Source organism: Centruroides vittatus, unplaced genomic scaffold, assembly GCF_030686945.1.
Source record: "Centruroides vittatus isolate TY-2023 unplaced genomic scaffold, ASM3068694v2 contig_225, whole genome shotgun sequence".
Taxonomy (NCBI): domain Eukaryota; kingdom Metazoa; phylum Arthropoda; class Arachnida; order Scorpiones; family Buthidae; genus Centruroides; species Centruroides vittatus.
Genome location: NW_027121404.1, coordinates 47,057 through 74,704, shown reverse-complemented (window position 1 = coordinate 74,704; position 27,648 = coordinate 47,057). Strand labels below are relative to the sequence as shown.

Below are 27,648 nucleotides of genomic sequence, written 5' to 3'. Positions count from 1 at the left end.
TAAAATCCAATTCATTTTTTTCTTGTATTATTCGGCCAGGTTCCTCGCTAAGATTTTCTCAAACGCGACGGCCTTTTTGTTTGCTTCCTCCAGAGCCGTTACGCTTTGTTGAAATAGAACATTTTCTTTGCACGCACTTTCTAGTTGATCACTTTCCTCCCTTAAACAAAGATTTCTCAGCTTTGGTAGTAGGGATTTGCATCCTTTTGGGAGATGTATGCGGTATATCGTCATAGGAAATACTTTGTTTCTCCTGCATTCTAATAGGAAATCCAATTTGGCTCTAGCCCTAGTTAAGGCTAGCAGTAATCTTTTGTATATTTTGGCCGGCATAGCCATGTAATTGGTAAGCCGGCATCTTGGATATCAACGTCAGACTGAATAGAGGAAGGATTGAAACTGGTATATATTATAAACCTGGCTACATCCAATGGTTTATACCATCAAACTTAGCCGACCCTTACACATATAAAATCGCAGCGTTCCGGGCTTTAGTTAGAAGAGCGTATACGCACCCTTCTAGGTGGAATGATACTATACAGTAATTGAACTACAGAAGATAGAACGCATCGCAAAGGCACATGCATACAAAAAAGAACTAATACGAAAGTTAGCACGGGCCTATTCCAGACCACGGGATATGCAAAGTACACCCATTACTCAAAGGGCTAGAAATGAAAATCGGAATCAAGAACCTGCCAGCAGATACGCAGTTGTCGAATACAACCGGCGATTTCAGGCCTTATATAAAAAAAAATTGCAACCAAAACTGATACCAGATTGACACACAGAAGGTCCGTAGATATTTATAAATTATTGCGCAACGCCAAACACCAAACGAACCATCTTCGGGCTCCAGGTGTATACAGTATTCCAGTGAGAGATGACAGATTTAGGCGGGAATTAGTATACATTGGCTCCACTAAACGTTCCATCCAACAGAGGCTCAAAAAGCACAGATACGATATAAACCATGCTCGTTACACCACTGCCTTATCCACCTACGCCACCGATCCAGAGATTCACGCGGACCTATCTAATGCCAGATTGATAAATAAGACAGGAAGACATCAGGGCCCTCGAAGCCCTTGAAATATACAGGGCCGGCCGTGCAGGGAAATGTATAAACTCTACAGACGGTAACACACTTTCATATGACTGGCGTTACGTATGCGAAGAACAAGAAGATGACAACGCAAGAATATAGCGCACGCATATATTTGAAAATTATGTTCGAATTTATTTTAAAGCTAAACGATCCTCGAAGAATAATTCAAATAATTGAGAAGCCAGTTTTCTTTTGTTGTTTTGTTTTCTTAACCTGAAGCAGACCTCGAGTGAAGCTGAAAACGTTTGTTTTCTAGAGAGTAAAAAAGTACCGGATACAAAGGTTCAAAAAGTGAGTACTTATTTAATACCGGTATTCAGATTGGAAGATTCGGTAAAATTAAAGTGTTTGGAAATTATAAAGTGTAATGTAAAATGGAGTGTGTGTAGGCATCAAATTTTAAAAACATCAGGTGCTGTTTGGGTGCGCTAACTCTGAATTTTTAAAAAACGTGAGCTGACTGTGGGTCCGTGTATTTACAAGACACAGAAATTTTTAAAAACAACAAATATTTTTTATTTATTAGTTGAGCCACAATTAACCTCTTAACAGTGAAGGACGAGAATAGTCGTCCAAGACGATCGAGTGGCAGTGGTGAAGGACGACTATAGTCGTTAAAAAATTCTTATAAAATACCTGGACCATTTCGTGAAGTCGTAGAATTTTCACGAGTAGTTGGGTTCTCCAACTTTGTTTTGGAATATCCTTTAGTTCTCGAGAAATTACAATAAAAGAGAGAAAATTAAAATAAATATGAAATTTTAGACGGCCATCTATCGACATAAATCGAATTTAAATCTCCCGCCGTCATCTGATTGGTTAAAAAAATTAATATTCCTAATTGGCTCGCGTCAGAAAAAAGTAGGTGTGACTTCTGTAAATGACGCTATCGGGAGTGCACCGATGCAACCGGAAAAAGTAAACAGCCTACGTCATTAGTCTAACGGTCCTTGTCTGACCTACTTTTCGTAGAATCAACATTGGAGTAAGCTGTAGTAAAACGTAGTAGTTTATAGTAAAACGGTCTTCTCTAATATTCATAGTAATTTGTAATGCTCGGATTTCAATTTAATAAGTATTATTTAGTTCAGAAACATTATAAATACATCATTAAGTAGGAGAATAACGAAAAACTTTATTTTTTAGTATAATACAATTTACAAAATCGAAAGTTCGTATATCGTAATATTATAAAAAACTACATCGAAACATACAAAGTCACCTAATTTACTTAAATTCAGTTCATTATACAACTGTAGATACTCTTGCCTTCCTCAGTTTCCTCAAAACAAAATTCGAAAACTTCAATTAATTCTATAAATATTTAAGCGCCATTACTATTCGAATTAACTGTAATTACAAATATAACTGAAAAATATTTTCGACATAAACCCTAGGCAATAATTATCAAAACAAAATTCTTCAAGTATAAATTTTTCTGATCGAGTAATATGTAATAATAGTTTTATCTATTACTCTTGCCATATTCAACTTTCTATGTTCACATCCATTTAGTTTCATCTAATTACACTTTAAATGTAAAAAAATCTACCAACAAATAAGTTTTCTAATAAAGATACTACTTGCTAATTAAAGTTTGTATTCTTCTTTGACGTAGTTCTACGTTTTAGCACTAAATTGGTAGACATGTCTAAATAACACGCTTATAAACACTAAATGCCATAAATGTTTCGAAATTAGAACTAGATAATTATATGCACAAATAAATTTACATGCCTTCATTTACATCCAAACAAAGATCAGTTCTCCCAAATTGTCGAAAAATAAATTATTTTCAACTTTTCTTTCTGAATTTAGAACTAATTCACAGTAAACTTTATGCCTTAAAATATCCATTGCAATCAACGCAAAATGTATGAATCCACGTAATAAAAAATTATCGCAGTGAACTTCGAAAAAACGAGAAACACAGAATTATTAAACCGCACTTTACGAAATCTGGCGCGAACTGTCGTATACAATAAACAAAACGAAAATGCTCTTGTCCAATGTCATCAGGTGACAAAAAGTTTCTAAATAAACGCTAAAAGTTTTAAAGAATTCTTTCACAAAAACCGATGAATTTAATTAATACACAATAACTAAATCTGTTTAATAAAGGTTAATAATTTTCCATTATAATTATGCAAATTAGATATAAAAAAGATCATCGCGCAAATTCTCCCGCGAACCATGGATGACTCTTACGTCATCTGGATTGAAGTTTCCTGCAAAATACTGAAAATTTTTATATAATTCTTTTACTAATCCAGTCAAATTTAAATAATATAAAATGTCTAGATCTGTTTAATAAAGATTATCACAAATATTATTACAAATATGCAAATTAGATATGAGATAGATCACTAGGAAATCTCCCGCCAAGATAAAAATAGCTTTCGGTCACGTGTTCACCAAGAAATATGTTTAAAATTTAATTTTTCAGCTTACATAAACCGTACAATAAATGAGTATTTCTTCGAAAGAAGTCGATATACACGAATAAATAATAATTATTTAATAATGCTTTTATCCATTTTAAATTGATATTGTAAAAATTAAGCCATTTAATCTGTGTGGCTTTTATAATTTAGAGTTTCCGAGTATTTTACTGTGAAATTCAATTTAGTAAACAGAAACAAAGTTAGGCTATTAAGTATAAACAGCACAATACAAGAATTTATACGTAAGTTGAGTGTAAATACAGAAAAAAATCGAATTATATCAAAGATGGGAGAAACAAGCTTACATCCCCAGAACAGAGCTTATAATTCGTTGTTATTTTCAGCCTGTTTCTACTTCGACTGTTTTTTGTTGGTAAAAAGTTAATGTTTTAAGATGTTCTTAGTAAAGAAACATAAAAGTATCGAAATATAATATTCACACACACAAAAATATTCATGTATGTCGACATTAGAAATTTGAAATCAATTATAGAATGTCCTGGATAGAGATATCGTGTGATTGTCTGTTTCTTCTGTCTTATTTTGTTTTTCTACGTGAAAATAAGATATCTTTTATAACTATTGATAATATAAACATTTTGTTTCTTTATATATTACCTTCAATTACAGCTGCAAACTTTAACACATGGAGCATGTGAGAAAGTATTATTGTATAGATTATTACATTTTTATGAATACACCTGAGACTCGTGACAATATAGGCCTATATTAACCTACTTTAAGTGTCAATATTTTATTTAGAATCATTTTAAACGTTATTATTACATCAAATTATGAAATGGAATGTTCCAAGTATAGGAGTAAGAGGGAGGGGAAAGAAGCCATGCGTGGGGAAAAAATGAGTTTTTATCTAAATTATAATAAAATTTACTTATATTTACGAGAAATATCGATAATTTTCTTCTGGAGAAATGTATCTTGATAAAATTAATTATCTATATGAATGAAACTTTCAATAATACATTAGTTACAATGACTGACGTTCCTTTCTTACCCTTTCTGTAGTATGTCTTATTATTAAACATAGTTTCCTAGATTATAGCATAATAATGTGTAAAAAAAAGAAATGGAAAATTCTGTTAATTTGTAAACGCAGATTCTATCACATAACAAGCATACTGTATCCTCTGTATATTTATAGTCAGTTATTCGCGATTGAATTTTTCTAGATAAGCCTGTTTAATCCGTAATTTATTTGACAGAAAGAAATTGTTTATGGCCGTATTTCATTTATATAATGTTTTTCTCGTGATATTATTTCTAATATCGGAAAAAAATATACATTTCTAATATGGACATACATCAATATTTTTAATTCTGAATATTATATTTCGATACTTTTATCTTTCTTCACTAACAACAAAGTACTTATTTAAAAAATAACTTTTTACCAACATAAAACAGTCAAAGTAGGAACAGGCTGAAATTGACAACGAATTATAAGCTCTGTTCTAGGGATGTAAGCTTGTTTGTCCCCATCTTTGATATAATTCGTTTTTTTCTGTATTTTCACTCAATTTACGTAAAAATTATTCTATTGTCCTGTTTATAACTAATAGCTTGTCTTTGTTTCTGTTTACTAAATGGAATTTCACAGTAAAATATTCGGAAACTAAATTATAAAAGCCAAACAAATTAAATAGCTTAATTTTTACAATATCCACTTAAAATGGATAAAAGCATTATTGTATATTTATTATTTATTCGTGCATATCGACGTCTTTCGAAGAAATAATCATTTATTGTAGAGTTTTTATAAGCTGAAAATTATTCTGTTGTCTTTGATGAAATTTGTTACAATTTACTAATTTTTACAGAAACATTAAATTTTAAACGATGACATTAGTTAAAATGTATTAATTTGTACACAAACATTAAATTTAAGGCGTATTTCTTGGTGATCACGTGACCGAAAGCTATTTTTATCTTGGCGGGAATTTTCCCACAGTGATCTTTGTCATATCTAATTTGCATATTAATGATAGTACATTACTAATCTTTATTAAACAGATCTAGACATTTTATATTATTTAAATTTGACTGGATTAGTAAAATAATTATATAAAAATTTTCACTATTTTGCAGGAAACTTCAATCCAGATGACGTAAGAGTCATCCATGGTTCGCGGGAGAATTTGCGCGATGATCTTTTTTATATCTAATTTGCATAATTATAATGGAAAATTATTAATCTTTATTAAACAGATCTAGTTATTGTGTATTAATTAAATTCATCGGTTTTTGTGAAAGAATTCTTTAAAACTTTTAGCGTTTATTTAGAAACTTTTTGTCACCTGATGACATTGGACAAGAGCATTTTCGTTTTGTTTATTGTATACGACAGTTCGCGCCAGATTTCGTAAAGTGCGGTTTAATAATTCTGTGTTTCTCGTTTTTTCGAAGTTCACTGCGATAATTTTTTATTACGTGGATCCATACATTTTGCGTTGTTTTTAACGGATAAAAGGTGGAAATTTTACGCTGAATATAGAACTTGTTTTTCAGAATATGCTACTTTACAAAAAGAAAAGTTGAAAATAATTTATTTTTCGACAATTTGGGAGAACTGACTTTTGGATATAACATATGGATATAAATGAAAGTATGTATTATTGAGCTACTAATTTATTTGTGTTTATGTGTATTGTTGTACTGCAACTTACTTTGTTTTACTACGTTAGAGAAAGTATGTCACACATTGGATTTCTGACATAAAACTGTCGGCTTTTTCAGAGTGAAGCGGACCCTCTCAGTGAAGTGTATTTTAGGGAAGTTATGCACTTTTTTTCTGATGCATGCCAATTGTGAAAATTGTTTTTAAAATTAAATATCGCTCAATGACGATAACATATGTTCTAAATGTGAAGATGAATATAAAAATATTTCTACATTTTTTTATTGTTTTGTTGTTTCTTAAAGATTAATTTATTTAAATTTATTATATGTCAAGTAAGTTTATTTACAAAATGCTAATATTTTAATTCGCTTTAATATTTCGGCGTAAATTTGAACAAGGAATTTTAAAATTTTAAATAAACGATATACTGAAATTTTCTTTTATTTACAATGATTACGTCACTTCTACAGAAAGTAGAACACGAGACGACCTTCACCCACATTTCAGTCTGGGGGGAAAGGCCGCCAGTTGTAGTCATAACAACCTTTACGTCTTCTATTGTTGTGGATGAAATTCGTTAACTGTCAATTACATTTTCTTGAATTTGATTCGCAGGTTGGAAAAAATCGTCATTACTTAAATGCCTAAAACTTTAAAAAATTATATAAAATTGAAAATAAATTAAAAACTTTTGAAAAAATCGTATCGGATAGAAAATCAAAAAAGAATTTAATATAAATTTGAAAAAAAAAATTTTTAGCAAAAAATTACCGCGAAAAAAATTCATATATAAAAAAATTATGTGACAATAAAGAACGATTTTTTCTTTACAAGACGTAACTGTTTAAAAATTTTTTTTCCTAAACGGAAACGAGAAAAACGCGTGGGAAAATTCTTAAAAAAATTCCCACGGTTTATCTCCACAACTAACTGGTAGAGCCGAGTCCGACTGTTCCACTGTTAAGAGGTTAAGCTCTCGACTTGCCACATGCGGATTACGAATCACAGTATGGACATCGTTGTATTACACAACATAGAGGATTAACCAAAACACATTTTGTTTCAATAACATTGCTCTTATAAAAACTTATGGCATTATGCCTAAAAGCTAGTTTATATAAAGCATATATTAAAGTTTTTATGATGTAAAAATAAACTTCCTGTACATAAATACGCTGTATCGATAAACACGTACACAGTACAAAGTTTCTGGTATGAAAAAACATGAGCATTTCAGCCTGTGAAACATTAACCATACAAATATGCTGCGTTGTATTCCTATAAATAATAATGATAGTGGAATAAATACGTTTTACATAAGCGTTTAATTTAATTAATAATTTGCATTTTGATATTTTGTAGGAAAAATTTTAAATCGGTTTTCCAAAGATGTGAACAACATGGATGATACCTTACCTTTCTGGTTTATGAATGAGATAAGAGTAAGTTTAGTTTAATTGTGTAAATAAATATATAAGTGTTCAAAATAAATATAAGAAAGGGATCTACAGCTACTTACCTATATTTATAAATTAACAGGCAAGCTGTTTTATTTGTAGAAATGTAACAGACTACAGGTAAAAGAAACAATAAATGCTACTTTTCAACATACTCACTGCTAGTGTTCATGAAGTTATGACAGAAAGGCAGACTTTTAACAAAACCCGAAATTTATTAAGTCTACGATGCATAACGAAGCTCTTAGTAGAAAAATTTATCTCACATTTTAAGTAATTTGCTGTACTTCAGCTCAGACGCATTTCCAACAAGTTCACTCGCTTGGCCAAGACAAATGAAACATCTAGATTCCATAAATAGTTTGACCTGGTTTGAATCATTTAAGTAAGTTCTCTACATTAAAGCTGAACGGTTCAAAAACAGAAAGGAATAACTCAGACCATCAAAAATATTCTTAACTAGAACAGGCCAACAATTCTTTTCAGGTTTGACTACTGTCAACAGAACTATAAGTAATTCATCACAATTCGTGTATGGGTGCTTCCATTATCTTTGACAAGAACAAGAGAATATCCTTGACAAATCTTCACTCTTATGGGAGGGCCTCTTCCCAATTCGAGACAAATTATTGAATCTGGAACTGAACGCTCTATTTTAAACAGCCACTTAAAATAAGGTATTTTTCAGCCTCTTCTAAGGTATTTTTCAATTTTTGACAGGAACTTCAATCCTCATACCGGAAATAAATAGGTCATCCTAGAACCAATAAAAGCATCAAAGAGTTTAAAAATATTATTCAAAAAATTTAAAAACCAATGGGATCGGTAAAATTTCAATTCTAAAAACTTTAAATTAAAATCCAAGTAAAAAGCTACTCTTTAAAATCCGACTTCGAGTGAGTTAAGAAGACAAAAAAAGGACGAAAAGATGCTATACTTTCATAATTTTATTAATTCCATTTCCCAAATGCATTTCGCAAACGCCTCATCAGTGGGTAGTTGAGTTTTGGTAACCTCCGTTCCTTTTATGCTGGATGATGTTTTCCCAGCATGCATCTATCTGCATACCGTCATTCAGATTGATTAAATTTGCATATTCTTTTATACAAAAATGTTCTATTATTCTACGTTTTAAACAATTTTCTTCTTTATAAAGTATTTTTATATTATTTCTGTCTATGTTACAAAAATTATTTTTATAATGTAGGTACCACGGCGATTCTTCTCTTTTTAATCTTATTGCTGCCTCGTGCTCTTTTAAACGTACTTCTAACTTCCTTCCGGTTTCTCCGACGTAAGACTTCGTTTGTGGACAAGTACAAGATAATTTATAAATTACACCTGCAACATAAAGTTTGTTTAACATATTGGCATCGTCTTTGTTTATGACATTAACTATATTCAACAGTTTGTTCTTTTGTTTTGCCACGATACATATAGAATACTGTTTAAAAATTAATTTATATCTCTCATAAAGTTTATGTACATACGGAAATTTAACATATATAATATTATCAATATGATTCTTTACATTATATCTGTAATTTACAAATTGATTGTACCACTTACATAATAAATTCTTTGGATAATCATTCAATAAATATTTTTTAAAAGTTGTTTTATTTCTTTATCTATGTCTTCTTGTAAGGATGTCCTATTCACTATTTTTTTGAGGTCCATAGTAAAGACGTTTTTCTTGGTTTCTACGGGACAATATGATTTGTAATTAATAGTCCTTTTTGTATTACATAATTTTTCGTACTTACGGAATAGCAATCGGTTTTCCTTTCTCAATATAGTAATATCCAAATAATTTAATTCCTGATTTTGTTCTTCTTCACTGGTGAACTTTAAGTTGTTACTCAAACTGTTTGCATAGCTTTCAATATCTTGGGATGAAGTTATTTGTGAGTCATATATAATTAATATATCATCAACGTAACGTGCGTAGTACTCTATACCTGGAGCCTGTGATATATTTTCATCAATCGGTATCATGCATACCGATTGATCGGACCAAAACTGGCTGATATATGCATGATACCAATTGATGAAAATATATCACAGGCTCCAGGTATAGAGTACTACGCACGTTACGTTGATGATATATTAATTATATATGACTCACAAATAACTTCATCCCAAGATATTGAAAGCTATGCAAACAGTTTGAGTAACAACTTAAAGTTCACCAGTGAAGAAGAACAAAATCAGGAATTAAATTATTTGGATATTACTATATTGAGAAAGGAAAACCGATTGCTATTCCGTAAGTACGAAAAATTATGTAATACAAAAAAGACTATTAATTACAAATCATATTGTCCCGTAGAAACCAAGAAAAACGTCTTTACTATGGACCTCAAAAAAATAGTGAATAGGACATCCTTACAAGAAGACATAGATAAAGAAATAAAACAACTTTTTAAAAAATATTTATTGAATGATTATCCAAAGAATTTATTATGTAAGTGGTACAATCAATTTGTAAATTACAGATATAATGTAAAGAATCATATTGATAATATTATATATGTTAAATTTCCGTATGTACATAAACTTTATGAGAGATATAAATTAATTTTTAAACAGTATTCTATATGTATCGTGGCAAAACAAAAGAACAAATTGTTGAATATAGTTAATGTCATAAACAAAGATGATGCCAATATGTTAAACAAACTTGATGTTGCAGGTGTAATTTATAAATTATCTTGTACTTGTCCACAAACGAAGTCTTACGTCGGAGAAACCGGAAGGAAGTTAGAAGTACGTTTAAAAGAGCACGAGGCAGCAATAAGATTAAAAAGAGAAGAATCGCCGTGGTACCTACATTATAAAAATAATTTTTGTAACATAGACAGAAATAATATAAAAATACTTTATAAAGAAGAAAATTGTTTAAAACGTAGAATAATAGAACATTTTTGTATAAAAGAATATGCAAATTTAATCAATCTGAATGACGGTATGCAGATAGATGCATGCTGGGAAAACATCATCCAGCATAAAAGGAACGGAGGTTACCAAAACTCAACTACCCACTGATGAGGCGTTTGCGAAATGCATTTGGGAAATGAAATTAATAAAATTATGAAAGTATAGCATCTTTTCGTCCTTTTTTTGTCTTCTTAACTCACTCGAAGTCGAATTTTAAAGAGTAGCTTTTTACTTGGATTTTAATTTAAAGTTTTTAGAATTTAAAAATACTATTCATGGAATTTAATTACTTTCTTTTTTTTTAGAGTAAACAGATACTTTGACTTTTTCTGTATATCTTTCTTTATTGGATAATTTTCAAATCGAAGAGGGGTAAGAAAAGCTCCCACAAAATTTCACAAACCCTCTTCGTAGTAAGCAGCACCCTCAGCTGATATTTAATATTTCTTCTTATTTAAATATTATTTTTGTACAAAGTTATGTTAACGAAATGGTGTTATTACACGAAAGTTCAGCATAAGTTTCATAGATTATTATTCATTCATTCTATATATTATATTCAATATTTCATTTTTTCACTTCTAACAGTCAAGCTCAAAATAATTTGATCTGCAAAAAATTTGAATAAACTGGCAGAACCTGAAAACTTTTGCTCTTGTCTACTTATTCTATAGAATTTACCATCGATGCATGCCTAAATATATTGTCTAATTAGTGACAATGTTAAATGCAATAATACCAAATTTCTTATTTCATAAATCATATAGTTTGATAAATTAAGGATTTATCATGCAAAAAGGTTATATGTATTATGCAATTACTTTGTCGTGATAATGTTGCATCCAAATGCTAAAAGTAATAGTATAGTTACTTTTTTCGACGTAACATTAATTTATGTATAAATAATAATAAATAATATAATTTGTAGCTTACAGAAATGATAAATAAGCTTTTATTTATTCTTATATTTTAGGGAGGCTTTCTACTTGCTGGCATGTGTATACTTCAAGCAATATTCTGTCCTTATATACTCATATTAACAGCTGTCCTTTCCATATTATTCTATAGTTTGTGGACGATCTATACGCGAGTGGTGAAAAGCATTAAACAAATGGAAGGAAAATGTAAGTATATAGCATATACTCTACAATTGCTTATTGTACTTAAAAACAAGTAGAATTTTTCAACAGTAAACATTTATCACCGAAAAGAAATATCTAGAAATACTCTCTTATGTAACAGTATTGTATGAAAATTATTTAATATATTTTACACTCTTTATATATACACCAATGGCTTCCGTTTTAATAAAACAGATTGCTAATCAAAGGTATCAAAAAAAGTTATACATTGAACACTTATCTTTTACAAATGTATTGAATACAGATTAGTGGGAAAAATCTGTAAAATGAAGAAGAAGGCACGAAATGCATTTTCTTGTATAGTCACTTAATGGTGTGTTCCTTGTGTTATTTGTTTTCTTCAGGAAAATTTATGAATATTAGTAACAAAGGGTAGTTATTATATTTAAGAAAGTCTTGCTTAAATAAGTGATTTATATCTCAAAAATTTCTTGCAGCGAGAAGTCCAGTATTTTCTCATCTCAGTGTATCTCTTTATGGACTGACAACGATTAGAGCATTTAAAGCCCAAAGTAAATTTAAAACTGCATTTAATGAGTATCAGGATAAGCACACTGCAACGTGGTTCGCCTATGTGTGTTTAAATCGATGGGTTTTCATATACAGTCACATAGTCTGTTTCATAAATATAGTTATTACTGTTATTATGTTCAGTGTTTCGATTGACTCGGGTGAGTAAATATATTTAATTGTCTCTAGTCAATAATAAAAGTAATATTGAATTTATAACTACAACTTTAGATAATGCGGGCAGTCAAATCGCACTTGTTATGAATTATGGAGTATTGTTTAATTTCTATTTTCCAGCTTGTATTAGAATGTCATCCGAACTGCAATTTCAGGTATTATATAAACATTTATATATTATATAATATATAGGCTTATATACATAAACATAATATAACATTTGAATTACTTATAAGTGATATCAAAACTTATTTACTAATTGATAACTACGTCAAGCCAGATTCGTTTATCGGTAAATATCAAAATTTTCAAACAGGGTAAATACTTGCAAGGGATTATCTTCTTATCAAAATAAAGTCAACATTCTCTAACTATTCTATCCAATACATTGTATGAAAAAATATATATATATAAAGTAATTTTTCTGATTTTTTCATGTTTCAAATACTATTACACAATTATAAAATAATAATTTCTTTTTATATTCAGTAGTGAACTGTGTATTATTTGGACACATTCTTTACTCACAATCAAAAAAATATCTTTATTTTTGATCACTAACAGTGAATTTTCGATAAGAAATTAACACTAAATATTTTACAAAAAAGCTTAATTATGTTATGAAATTGGAAAAATTATATTTTAAATATTCTTGAAACCGTGTTTTCTTATATGTTGAGCATCAAACACCAGATTTATTAAATAATAAATAACACGGTCTTGTGTTTGATGCTCAAAAATTATATTGACAACTTCTATTAAGTATTAAAGTTTCAACAAACATTTTTTACAAACAGTTAATTTTCATACAATTACAAATCAAAAATATTTTCAAACTGAAACCAACTTGAGATTGACAAAATTAACAAATGAAAGCTATATTAATCACTAAGCTCGGTGATATTTTTCAGTTTTCTTTCACCCACAATTTTGACTTCTTTATGACAAATTTGTAAGCATTTATTTTAATTAATTTCTTGCTTTTTATTATAACGTCATTGAATCTATTTGGGAAATATTTGGAAAATCGTTATTATCGGTATGTATTGAAATAATTTCAGTTTTTTTGCTAAATATATTTGATATTATTTCACTTCATATACAGGCTATTTGTAATTTATAACTAAGTCATTTAATGTTTTATAAGAGTAGGATGGAGTTTGCCAGCTTAGTGTAAAATTCTTTCATTATTTAACCGAAGCATCTACTTCTTATTTAAATTTTCTCTTACAGGCAGTATATCTTTATTTTTGAATTGTAAAGCTGAATAAAATTGATTTTCTTCTGCATGAAATCTTCTGTTTTTTCAGTAATTTGTTTCATTTTATTAGAAAGATTTAACACACCGTTTTCGCTGTTTTCATTTGAAAATTTGTAAAGATTTATTACTTTTTCCTACCCTTTGCTGCCTCTGTTTTTTCATTAAAAGAATTATCTTACAGATGCCAAGCTCCTATCTTGTCATGACCAGATTGTCACATTGCATGAAAAATTACGATTTCATTTTTGTATTTGTGTACTTTCTTGTTTATCTAATAATTTAAAATACTCGTGTTTTGAAAAAATGAGTTTTATATATTTATTTTAATGTAATTTCATTTCAAAATACTAACAGACATATGGAATTTCCATTCATTATAATCTATTTCAATTTCATCTTATTGATATGTAGTTCATTTTATCAATAAATTCTACAGGAAAATGTGATCTTTTACGGTCAGGGTAGTTAAGCTTTATTCATTCTCTCTTGCGAAAATAATAGAACCCGCAACACTGTCTTCTCTGAAAGTCAATATACTGCTAATTGTTTTATGACTGTAAATATTTGACCCACATTCTGAGAAGATGTGGGTGAAATGACAATGAGATGTGTCTTTTGTTAAGGAAGAAATCGTTTTCCGTATGAAAAATGAAGCGATTAAAAACATTCATCTACTTCCAGGACATTATTCCAAACTTTTCCCTCAAAACGCTTTCATTTGTCTTAGGCTATTCATATGGGTTTTGTTTCTGCTTTAACACAATCATTGCTAATATTTATCTTTTCTGTCATAAAAATTCGCATATATTCGTCATATCCTTAGTTTTATATGTTGATTCTCATTTACGAAATGTTATAATTTAATAACCAGATAACGGTGTTATTTGCAAACTCTTTCTAAATTCATCTTAGGTAAACTTAACTTCACCTTATTATTATATTTGTCAACATGGACATTAATCATCAACAGGACAATTATACTGGCGTTAAGCATTTATACAAGAACTAGACTGAACCTTTACTCTTTAGTATTATAAGGTTATGTGTATTTAAATTTGAAAAGTATTACTGTAGATTCACTCATGACGTATAAATATCAAGAATTTATATTTATTTACTGATAACTTTATTTTCATTTCTATTCTATCATTAGAAATTTTTCTCGATATAATTTTTTATATAATATTTGTATTAAAATTCATATATTTTCGAATTTCAAATATGCTTTGAAAAAACATACATATGATACAAAGTAACACTTTACAAAAATTTTGAAATAAAAAATCTTTTGAATTGCAATTGCCCAGAACAAATATTCTCATAATTGTCTCTATAATAAGAAGTCAGTAAAGGTTATTTGTCATTTATACAATATGTGATAGTTTAGAATTTGCTTCTAGAGATGAAAGAAAAAAGCATATTGAAATCACACTGAAAGAATGGTGATCAAATTCAGAATTTAAAATCATTTATGGTCAATATTATTGATTTTCTTATATGATGAAATGCTCTTATAATATTTAAATATATCCGACGACAGAAAAAATATCAATATATGTTTCTTATTTCACAAACTTTGAATAGCTCCGAAAAAATATATACAAGAAAGATGTCTAACTGTTATCGTATATTTCACTAGATAAACATAATTAAGAATAATGGCAAATTGACCCGCTTTTCGAAAATATTTTTCATTTCTTTAATTTGAGAAATTTTTGATATCTTCTCTTTTTTTTTTAAAATAATCTAAAGTAAATGTAAATTTTTCTGAATTTACACGAATAATCCGAATTTTTAAAATAGTTTAAAACGTGTATTTTTTAAAAAATCAAATGGGAATCATAACATGTAAATTTATTAAATATAACAGGAATAAATTTTTTCGTTGATATTTTATAATACAATTGCCAATTTTCTAAATTTACCATGATATATTTGTAAAAAAAAAAAAATTGTAAAATTTATTTTCATTTATCAAAACCCTCTTTAAAAATGTTAGTAAAAGGGTTTCTTAAACGGAATCCCAAGATCATGATTGTTTTTTTAACCCGGAAAATGTCCCCTGAAATTTTTCTTATCCCGAGAAATACCGAAAATTTTTTAAAAATTCACTTTTCTGTATTTTATGTTAATGTTGAGGAAATTTTGCAAATAGAAAGTATAATTAACTCATAAACTGTCAGAATACATTTGCATTTATTAATTTTAAACCTACTTACTAGTTTTTTTTTAAATTTTCGCTCGTTATGGCACGACACAAATAGTCAATAACCAATACGTAGCTTATTTGTGGCAGGACTCTAAAAGTTTTTATTCATAACTTGATAATTAAAGACAAACGAACTGCCGAATTATTGGGCTATAATGTTTCTATTAAAGCTATCGAGGTAGACAAATCGAGAATACTAGAGAACAAAAGAACTACTACACTCTCGAAAACGAACTAGAAATCTTCCAGGATACAAATGATAATACATAATAATTGTCTTATCTTAAATGCATTAAACACGATTACAATCACATCAATTAAATCGGAAAAGGCATTCTCGGTAGCAAGTCTTTTCATTACTAAAATAAGAATTAGATTGAGTAATCGGAGTATCGACCATCTTTGCTATTTAAAATCTTATAAATATTTACAATATTTTGTATTATGTTTTATTTAAAAAAAACCAAAAATTACCTTCTAAATTAGAAGTTTGATCTAAGTTCATTATTTTTAATTTTTAATTCAATTTAAAGGCATGGTTGTTGTTGTATGCAGTTTCCAGCAAACTTTAATAAACTTTTTCTATTTGTGAAAATTTCTACGTAATTCAAAGGTAATTTTTAATATATATCTTACGCTACATTATTAATATGATTTTGTAGATTGCAGAACGTATTAAATTACTTTAAAAGACTTTAAAAAGAACTTATGCAAAAGTCAGAAATAACTTGTCTAAAGTATAGTAAGTGTGTAATTATGGTTTAAGTTTTTATAATTTAAAAAAAAAATTATTTTGTAATTAGAAATTTGTTGTATATTATAAATATATTTAATACATATTTGTAGGAAAGAAGAAAATGTCAGAAATACAGGAAAATCTTGTTTACAAGTGAAAATAAAAGTTTATTCTTTAGATTAAAGACTAATTCAATCTCTGTTATTCCATCTACAAGTTAAATTAGCATAAGTTCTATTTGTCATGTAAAAATAGCGTTAGATTTTGTTGTGAGACAAACAGAGAACAAAAGAATTATAAAAACAACTCGCAACTATTTATTGTAATATCGTCACAATGACGGGCTGGAATTTTTATTAATATGTTAAACTAGCAGGTAGGCCCGGCGTTGCTCGGGCAAAAGTAACGACCGCAAAGATTAAGATTATTACGTTATAGTCACAAAATAAAAAGAGTAATTTCATCAACGAACTAAGTATTTCTAAAGAAAGGTCGAATTTGAAAATCGAATGTTCTAATATTGTTCGATTTTCACGACGTGTTCTGATTATAACGTTCGATTTTCATCGACTGTTCTAAAGAAGAAAGATCGAGAAAAACCGAACTAATCTGTTTACATTTTAAAATTGAATATGTTCTAACATATTTCTTTTTTTTTTTTCCAGAGCCCGTAAATCTTGCACGTCGCTTTCTCTTGTTCTCCATCGTTACATAACACTTTGGTACTTAAATTTGGTATCCTGTGTACCAAATTTCATCTTTCAACTCCTAACCGTTTTAGCGAAAATTAATTTTATTACGTTACAGTCAACTTACCCCTTACCCGTCACCCCAGTACCTTACCCTTTTTCACAGAATCCAAAAATTGGATCTCCCTGTTTCCAGACTAAATTAGAAAAATTTTAGATGGGTCTAAAAATATGTTCGATTTCCCGCAAAAACGAAAAGAACTGCATCTGCGTCTTGCACGTCGCTTTCTCTCAACAATTGCATTGTTACGTAACACATTCATTGTTGATGGAAGTGTTAAGCCTTAATGCTGCCCTCTCCCTCGTGGGCAGGAATTTCGAAAAATCCCTTTTTAGTGTGCGTTCTCGTGACGTACTTTAACTGTGTACCAAATTTCAACTTTCAACTCCTTACCGTTTGGGCTCTGTGCTGATTATTATTATCAACTCGTCTCGATTATATATATAGATGAGGAAATCTTTTCAGAGAAAACAGACTCCTGTTAATTGTCCTCTTAATGATTAATGTCCATGTTGACAAATATATAATAAATAGAATAAGGACAGTAAGGCAATAATAATTAATTTTACCTTAACTGTTATACTCACAGTTAAGATGAAATTTTGAAGTTAAGATAAATTTGAAAGTCAATTTCAATTCATTGTTTTTTTTAACTTTGTCTTTATCATAAATTTTGTGCATTACAAAACAACCACTCTTTGCTGCTATTTTATATTAGATGAAACAACATTCTGACTTACAGTCAAAGAGAAAAAAGAAACACAACACCTCTCTTGAAATGTATATGTTAGGCTCATTGAGCGAAAAAAAACGACCACAACGCGTTGTAGTGATTAAGAAAAGCCATAACTCGTTCTGAACGTTAGTTGATGCAACAACGATAGAAGGTGATACAATACACAATAGTTTTTAACTTTAAAATACGGGTTTTAGCCTTGAAACATTTTCGTTTACAATTTTTAGTGCTGAACAACATAGAAATTTGATTTTCATAATAAAGTTGAAAAAGTCCGATGCGTCACTATTGGCGACCGACCCGGTGCGCCAATAACATCAGATAAAGTTCTGTGATTCCGGTCGGAAAACACCGCTGCTCAGGTCTGTCGGGAAGACACCTTGCGAATCTCTCGGCACTTGAAAAGTCCACTCGGGTCCGAAACGATCGTAGAGACTTCTCCTCGCCAACCGTCCGAATAGCGTAACGTGGGCGAACTCCGTCCGAGTGGCGTAACCTCGGCGAACTGCCGTCCGAATAGCGTAACGTGACGAACTGTTACACCACCTGTCTCTCTCTCTTCTTTTTCCCACATTCCGAGCGTCAACTCCCCTCATCCCGCCTCGACCTCTGCTCTCCACACTCGTCGGCTACGGGTCGGATGACCACACGGTGTTTACCCGTCCACAGTCTCTCCCTCCACCGTCTTCTTGTAACGATAATCGTTACCAGACCTACAGGGAAGGGCGGGAATCATGTTTACTCGATTCCACCTCGACATTCATATTTTAAAAAAATTCAAAAAAAATAAAATGTATGAAGAAATAATGCATTTATTTTTATTTTGTTTTGCTTTAAGTGCTAAAGGTCAAACTGCGTGTTCTAGTAGGTGCTTGATATACTCCACACGATAACATAAAAATCAGCTGCTAATGTTAAAAATCCCTGTGCAACGGATTTATTATGGATAAAAGTCACCACAAGTTCTAAATGTTATCTAATAACGAGATGATGATAAGGAAATAAAACTTTCTATATCATTATGATTTATCTTCAATCGTTTTATATAAGTAAGTAACAAAATTATTCAGCACATACAGAACTTGGTTACTTTTCAACATTTAATCATTCCCGGAAATCTGCTGCGGTGTTCGAGATGTCAACATTTTCAAACAATAAATTTACTAAAAATAATTATTTCGTCAGGAACTTTTATTAATTAATCAATTTTTTTTATGAGAATCAAGGATATTGCAGAGTGATTTATTTTTACAAAAACTATTACATTGATATTTCGAGTTGCATTTTATGATATTTGAGCGACGTTTGCACTTTTTATCGACAAAGTATTTTTTATAGTGAGAAATTATAAACCCTTTCTTACTTCCAGATGTTAACATTGATGCTGAGCGAAGTGTTATTGAAGTTGAGGGTACGTCCTGAATGTTAATAAAGTTACTCTCAGAAATTGTAAATTCATTACGGGCATAAAATTGTTTGGAATGTTTTAGTTATGGTGCCTGGTGTTGATAGAGGACGTGCAGCTCTCAGAAGACAATCAACAAGACCCTTGTCTTCTTGATTGTCTTCTGGGAGCTGCACGTCCTCTATCAACACCAGGCACCATAACTAAAACATTCGAAACAATTTCATCCTGTCCGAGTAACCTAAACTAACCTAACCAAAACGCGCCGTGGTCAAATATCATGAAAGACACGATACGAATTTCTGGTTGTTTTGAATTAGCCACTACGCGTTGTGGCCGTTTTTTCGCTCGATGAGCGTTTTTGGTCTTTGATACACACTAAAGATGAGCGCGTAATTTACGCATTCATAACAGCGCAATAACACAAAGACAATGAAACTGGAGGAATTTTTTTATTCTCTAACAGATGACGATCATATGTGCAGCTGCATCGTTATAACTTATCAAATTGAACAACTTTCAGTCATATCTAACTCTATATATTCTGTTTTAGCTGCTACAATTTTTCAAAATACGCTAAAATTTTCAGGCTTCGTTTCATTAGTTTCTACTGCTCTAAAATTCTTCTTATGTGTTTGAAATTTGTGCACATCCTTTTCGTCAATTTCAGTAATTGCATAATTAAGTTACAAAAGAGTTTGAAAATTTGTTTTTAATTTTTTATTCATTCTTTGGTTCAAAACTATAACCATTATGTTCTAAAAATATAAATGAAGATCTTATACGATAAAAATATGTGAAACGAGCAGTTGAACAATGAAAATATTTCTTACGCTTTTCAAGTATTATCTTTCAAAAGTATCAAAGTCGAATTCTTCCAAACTAACAACATAAGATCTTTACTAAGCAGTTATTTTATAATTAGTTTTAAAATTTCGTTGAAACATTTAATTTGAGAAATGTAGGGTTGTAAATACTAATAATATATTAGCTAAAGTGGAATGTAAAAGAATAATTGATTATAACCTTACACATTACATAACAGATAACTTATATAACATTAAAACATATAACATTAAGGCATAAGCCGTTTTATATAATAATGTGAAGAAAATTGTTAATATTTAAGGTAATTTAACGAAAAAACAGTAAAGACTCCTACTGTTAAAAATTTATAAATTAATTGGTATTTATACACATTATCCGTAAAATTCTAAATTACAAGTGTTTAATGGTTAAATACAATAAAACGACAACCAAAAATAAATCGTCATTCGGCATTCTCACATAAAGATAACAATATTTTCTAAATTGAAAATAGAGTTATTTTCTCTATTTGAACTTTGTACAAATGTACTTCTGTACGTTTAATATAACTTTGCATAATATATATATATTTACTTTAATATGTTTCGTGTACTCTGTAACTTTATACAAAGTCGATTTTTCAGATGAACTCTGTTAAACGTGTACTGAATTATACCAAACTGAAATCAGAAGCATCATACGAAAGTTCTCTCGATAAACAGCCACCCTCAGATTGGCCACAAAAGGGAGAAATTCATTTTGATAATGTTTCTTTACAATATTCTAAGGATAAAAATACTGTCTTAAAGAACTTAACATTTCGTATTTACTCGGGAGAGAAGGTAAAGTATCTACAAATTCTAAAGATTGTTGCTAATAATTACTGTCTGAAATGATTTGTATTGTTTATGAGTTACAGATAGGAATTGTCGGCAGAACAGGGGCAGGAAAGAGTTCTATAATCGCTTCGTTATTTCGGATGACAGAGCCGACAGGAACAATAACCATCGATGGAGTTGACATTAAAGATATCGGGCTTCGGGATCTACGTAGCAAAATATCCATCATTCCTCAAGTATGTAACAATTAATTTATTAAATATAATTTCTTATTCTACAATTTTCATATTCATTTACTTTAATACATGTCATTTTCTTTATCTATAAAAAATGTAATTTTTTTAAACATGATAAAATAGAATACCGTGAGAGAATCTGAACAAATACAACAACTTTTTCACGGGATGGTCCATTCCACATATGACAGGGTTGCCCCTTCCCATTATGGGCTTAGCAGCAACCATAATTGACTCTATAAAAATGCCACATAGGGGGAATGATTTACAATAGTCTAGTAATTATTAAAAAATGCATGTCGATATAACAAAGAACAATAAATAATTAGTCTAAGAATCGTTTGATATGAAGGGGAATTTTATATATTGACACTGCTAATTTTCGGAGAAGGTTGAGAGTTCAAGACATTACGCAGGCCTTCGTTCTATTACGAGAACATTTAAGAGTTTACTGTTTCCAATTGAATCAGATTAGAAATCGGAAAATGCAGAATTTTTTTTACGTCATTGTTAATACAACGACAATAGGATTATTGTAATTGGACATAACCTGTTGGCCGATTTCTTTTGTCGTTTTTCATTTTAAATAATGAGCTTTGGGATCAATGATATGCAAATGAATTTTCATTATTTAAATGTATTTATATGCCAATGCAAATGCTGATTAGGCTAGCCCGTGACTGAGAGTGTGCAAATAAAACAGAATAGTTTTCTGAAAATCTATATCACCTGTCACCATATTCCCAAATCTTATCTTCATATTACCACTGCCACTCACTTATATTAGTTATTTAGAACCCGGTAATTAGCTGAGTGATAAATGATATGTAGTTTTTAGAATTTATACCACATATGTTTTGTTAAAAAAAACATACCTTATTGTAAGCCAAACGTAAAACTTTTTGCAAGATAAAATCACTATATACTGATGTTACCGTAATAATATTTCATCAATATTAGGCTGTAATCGAAAAAAATTGCAGCCCAATATTGTTGAAATATAAAACTTTGCATTTTGCAGCAAATGCACTTATGCATTTTCGTATCATTAAGAAACTTTTTTTTAATTCGAAGTTACATTTTCTTAAATTATTTTTCAGGGTTTAATAAATATGATTATAATTTAGTGTTAAATCGTGAAAAGAACTGTATGAGAAAGTTTTGTTGGAATCTTAAGAAAATTAGAGAATGCAAATTAAAGTGATCATTTCTAGAACATGTACAAAATATAAACAGTGATGTGCTTCACAAGAAAAGGATTTTAATTAAATTTTGCATAATAAAAATTAAAATTTAGATATTTAGAAAAGAATATTTGAAAAAATTTTTCTTTTGTATAACATATTATATACGTGTTTGAATATCTGTTATACTCTGCATCAAATGGTTTAAAAAACTGCTTTACAGATATGAAATTTTTATGAAAATTTTCATTGAAAATTCAAAATTGTAAATAGTAATCTCGATAAAGTTATATTTAATTAAAAAATGTACTTTTACATTTAAACATTTATAAAAATCCATTACTACTAACGAAAAGTAATTAATCCGTGATCGACTTTTAGCTGTGTCGTGAGAATTTTATCAATTACAGTGAGAAATCCGTTAGTTTATTACTCTTTATAAATAATAGCCGAAAATTCGAAATTCTCAGATTAATAATCTGGCTTGCAAATATTTAATGAATCTAATGTTGTTTGAAATTGTAGATCGCTAAACACGATGAATATTAGAGCGATTAAAGAGCGTGCATAACAAGTCGAAAGCAAACGACGGCGTGCGCTGATACAAAATTAACAGCACTTTCTGCAAAATTCGGATTGCACATGACGTACTGGAGGCTGGGAAAAAACATTAAACAATCATCTTTTCTCCATAACTTGGCACAGTTCTGTTCCAAAAGCTGCACATTGCATTACAGAAAGAATAGTAAATTTAATACGAAAATCATATAAATCGACTAACTTCTTGACAAAATATCTTTATTTTCACTTGAACAAGTAAAAAAAAATATATATATATATATATTTTGTTTTGACTTTTGAATAAGATCGCCTTTCTTCGCTAGTTAGAAACTTCATCAGTATAATACTGTATGTCCGATTAATAATCAAGGTTTAAGTAGACAGTGTATACACGAGAATGTAAAACAATATCGATTTTATTTTATATAAATACGATTTGTAAAACAGAAGAGAATAATACACTACACGTATTTTTTTCAGGATCCGATGTTATTTACCGGTTCTCTTCGGAGAAACATCGATCCTTTCAATGAATATTTGGAAGAAAATCTGTGGCAAGCCATTGAAGAGGTTAGAAATAATTAATTATTTCAATTTGCTAACTGTTTTATCTCATTAACTCTTTCCAATTATTAAAATTTATTATCGTTTATATATTAAAAAACTTTTCAATTATAGGTGCAATTAAAAGAAGTTATTAGTAAATTACCTGGAGGATTGGATACACATTTATCAGAAGGAGGACGAAATTTCAGCGTTGGGGAAAGACAGTTAATTTGCCTTGCCAGGGCCATTCTTCGTCAGAATAAAATTCTTGTCATGGACGAAGCTACATCCAATATTGATAAAAGGTAAGAATAGACAGACTTTGAAATGTAAATTATTTTCAATGATTTGTGATACACAGAAAATTACATCTTATTTCAAAATAATTACATATGTGCTAATCGCTTTGTGTTTCAATTTGTAACTTATTGATTGAATATTATTTAATTAACTGTCAGTTTCGAGTCATTAACTGTACTCGAAATAGTTTCTATATTAAGTTATAAATCATAATACTTTATCACGTTAAACATTAATATTTTTCAACGATGTAATAGTGCGGTATTTTTTATTGAAATTTGCAATAAATTAGGCAAAGACAGATAAATTTGGTACAGATAAGATACTCAGGATGATTAGATCGATCTTAAGTCCATATTAGAGGGACTAATCTACTAAGTGATTAAAACTGCAATCTAAAAGTTTTAAATCGAACTGAACAACCACCAGCAATATTTTATGAGCAGTATATTGGGAACAAAATATGTTAGACTCAGTTTCTCACCATTTCGTCGTCCTCATTGTGGGTCTGCACGAACTCACGATGAGCATGAAAAAGACACTCTTGGTGTCTTTTGGTAAAGAGCACCAAACTGAAAAATTGTTTTCGAATTTATAATCGTTTTTTTCTGTGATATTGAACATAAATGTAAATAAGCGATTCATGTATATTACATTAGTATTTTGCTATGTAAAGATAAACTTTTAAATGTATATACAATGGTATACAAGGGAACTCTGATGTCTTTGTTTTTTGTATATAGGCCTAATTCGGCATTCACACCATAAAATCTTAAGCTACTTGGAAAAGAGGAATATGATCATATCCTCCATATAACTGTGTGAAAGGAAAAAAGAAACAATTATTTAAATTGAATGGCGATTACCAAAGCTCGGACCGAGACTCGAAACTGCTTACCGTGTGGCAGTGTTACCGATTACGGCAGTCGCTGACAATGTATTGGAATTTCGTAAAGTTTGAATGGCTATGTTTTTTTTCTGAAAACAAGTACAAAAATTTACTTGTCGTCATTGTATTTATATTTATGACTTTTATCATCTCTGTTGAGTCTATAGACACCATCTAATCTTACAATTTCTTTATGTGAAATATTCGGTACAATTTTACGTACAAAATTAATAATTTTATAAGTATGTTGTCTTTGAAACCGTGTTTAATGAATTTTTTGGACTACGAACTCAAGACTGAGTTCGTAGTCCAACAAATTCATTAAACACGGTTTCAAAAACCACATAGAAAATTTTCAATTATAGAAACGGCAAACTCCATTCAGAAGATCAACTAAATGGAGATGGAAATAAAGCCAAGTGTTTACTTTAAAACTCAATCTTGAGTTCGTAGTCGAATTTTATAAGTAATTCAATAATTTGGAAAATTTATCGTATTAAAATTTGAATTTCCTCACATAAATATATAAAATTTCTGACCATTTCGGTTTAAGTTTTAACCAACCCGTTGTTACTGATAACACGTTTCAAACGTATCTAATGTTATTTTGTCCAGACTCACAAACGGAGATTCTGGAGCTTGACATGATAGTTGTTTGTACAGATTTAATATTCGAAACTGCGGGGTGATTTAGCAGCTATGTGTAACCAACTGCGGCATCTAACCCTCGATACAATTATTAAAGTGCTGCGAACCCCATGCAAAATATTATCTTGGCAATGACTCAGGTTCAAAAATCAATAAAATTTTGCATAATAATAGGCGTAATACAATGACACAGCAGACCAAAGACGAATTTTAAAATTTTATATAAAGTAGTGTCAAAATTTCTCTCTATATTAAGTCAATAGAAAGTTGCGTGCTTCGTGACGCCCACCTTTTAATGAGTTGTGTCTCAATGAAGTTAAACTATCGTTGCGATATTTTCTTAAACTTTACTGCATGATCGCGATGCATATATCTGCCCGATGACGATCATCGTGCTGGAATAAAAAATGATAAATGTATCTGTGTTGAGAAGATTCTTTATTTTTGTTTTAATCAGAAGTAGATTCCTTTCTGTCGTGATCTGACAGCAAATGGAATACGTGAATCCAACTAAATCCGCACTTATCCGTGTAATATAATGTTAGTATATCTGCCAATGTAGAAAACACTACGTCTAACAACAGAAGTCTCTGTATTCATGTACAGTTCTACACCAGAGCTATATCACAATCGCGTACAGTACAATCCTTTTCAGATGGCTTGAGAGAATGAGAATAGTGTTATATATCTTGGTTTTTCTGTTCGAGTTGTGATATTCTCTTGCTAGTTTGTGGGCAATCACAATATTGTCTATGTTCTTATCAGTAGCCAAGTGGTTGAAACCAATGAACGGTAGTAGTTGGTTAAAGGTTTGTGCATTACACCAATATTAAAATTTTACTTTCTATTCTTCATGTATCTAACACCCAATTACAAATCAGTTTTCCATCGAAAGTCCTCCTAAGAAGAAATTTTTGTGCTAATCACAAATGTATTACATTTCATTAGTTCAAATCAGTTTAACCGACTTTGTACTTTGTGTGTAAGGTTATACAAAGAAATTTCTTATAGCAAGTACGCATTATGCGTATGATACGTGCTTTCCATTTGCATAAGAAATTCCTGATAGTGATATTTTGAAGTAATTTTTTTCATTTTATTTGTTTGTTTTGTATTTTATGCTTATAGTAATATTTAAAATTGTAACACATTTTTTATTTATCTAATATCTAGCACTGATTCCTGCATACAAAAAATAATTCGAGAAAAATTCAAATCTTGTACAGTGTTGACAATAGCCCATAGATTACATACAATTATTGATTCGGATAAAGTTCTGGTAAGATTTTATTGCTTATAATGTAAAGCTAATATGTATTTTAATTACATATTTTAACTCTTTAGGTTCTAGATACAGGAAAATTACAAGAATTTGACACACCATATGCACTACTGACAAACGTAAATGGAACATTCTATAATTTGGTAAAGAACACAGGAGTAACTTCGATGAACGAGCTATACAAAATTGCTAAAAATAAATATTATTTTAAAGAATTTACCGAAAGAACAAAATTGTAAAACAGTGGATGTTCTTTGATTTATGTGTACTTATTGTTGAATTCGTGTTATATTATTTATTTAATATCCTGTACTCAGAAACATGTGACATTTCCATCTGTGACGTGGTACAGATGGAATTTTTAAAATCTATACATTTGATAGCATTTGTTGTACTGTTAAATTTATCTACGTGAAATATTAGTCAAATGCAATAAGTAGATTTAATATTTATAACAAATTGGTGTTAAAAGCAAACTATTATTAGATGATTTATTTTCCGAATAAATCACTGAATTTCAAAGATTTTAAGAATAGAAAATTGCGTTATTGCCATATTTTAAAGAAAATTTGTTAAAAAATTTCATCATTAAGACCTTAATTAAAAAATGTATTTTTAGAAGTAAATGTGTATTCCAGTAAAAACAAATTTTATTGTAATCACGATAAATAAAATATTGTATATATTAGAATTTCTATTGTCTTTACTTCTGTAACTAGAATTCTATCGCTCTCATTTCGTGAACAGGTAGATAATTGATAATTTTTTTTATTTTCGCGTGAGGCAACATGAAATTTCATGATTTGATATGAACTTAAAAATAACTACTGTTTGGTGGAACAA

The 27,648-nt window shown here is 29.6% G+C and overlaps 1 protein-coding gene across 1 annotated transcript in view; it reads left to right on the top strand.

Annotated features, from left to right (window-relative positions):
* The window catches only part of LOC136971008 (ATP-binding cassette sub-family C member 4-like), a gene marked incomplete at its 5' end in the record, with an annotated part of 70,114 nt that extends 42,989 nt beyond the window's left edge, over positions 1 to 27,125 (top strand). The window contains 10 exons of the mRNA XM_067265490.1: positions 7,553 to 7,632; positions 11,561 to 11,711; positions 12,167 to 12,400; positions 12,471 to 12,571; positions 20,965 to 21,162; positions 21,240 to 21,395; positions 23,621 to 23,710; positions 23,819 to 23,991; positions 26,697 to 26,802; positions 26,868 to 27,125. Of these exons, the coding sequence (XP_067121591.1) occupies positions 7,553 to 7,632; positions 11,561 to 11,711; positions 12,167 to 12,400; positions 12,471 to 12,571; positions 20,965 to 21,162; positions 21,240 to 21,395; positions 23,621 to 23,710; positions 23,819 to 23,991; positions 26,697 to 26,802; positions 26,868 to 27,044 (1,466 nt within the window). The remainder of the gene's footprint in view (positions 1 to 7,552; positions 7,633 to 11,560; positions 11,712 to 12,166; positions 12,401 to 12,470; positions 12,572 to 20,964; positions 21,163 to 21,239; positions 21,396 to 23,620; positions 23,711 to 23,818; positions 23,992 to 26,696; positions 26,803 to 26,867) is intronic.
* Positions 27,126 to 27,648: the final 523 nt, after the last annotated feature.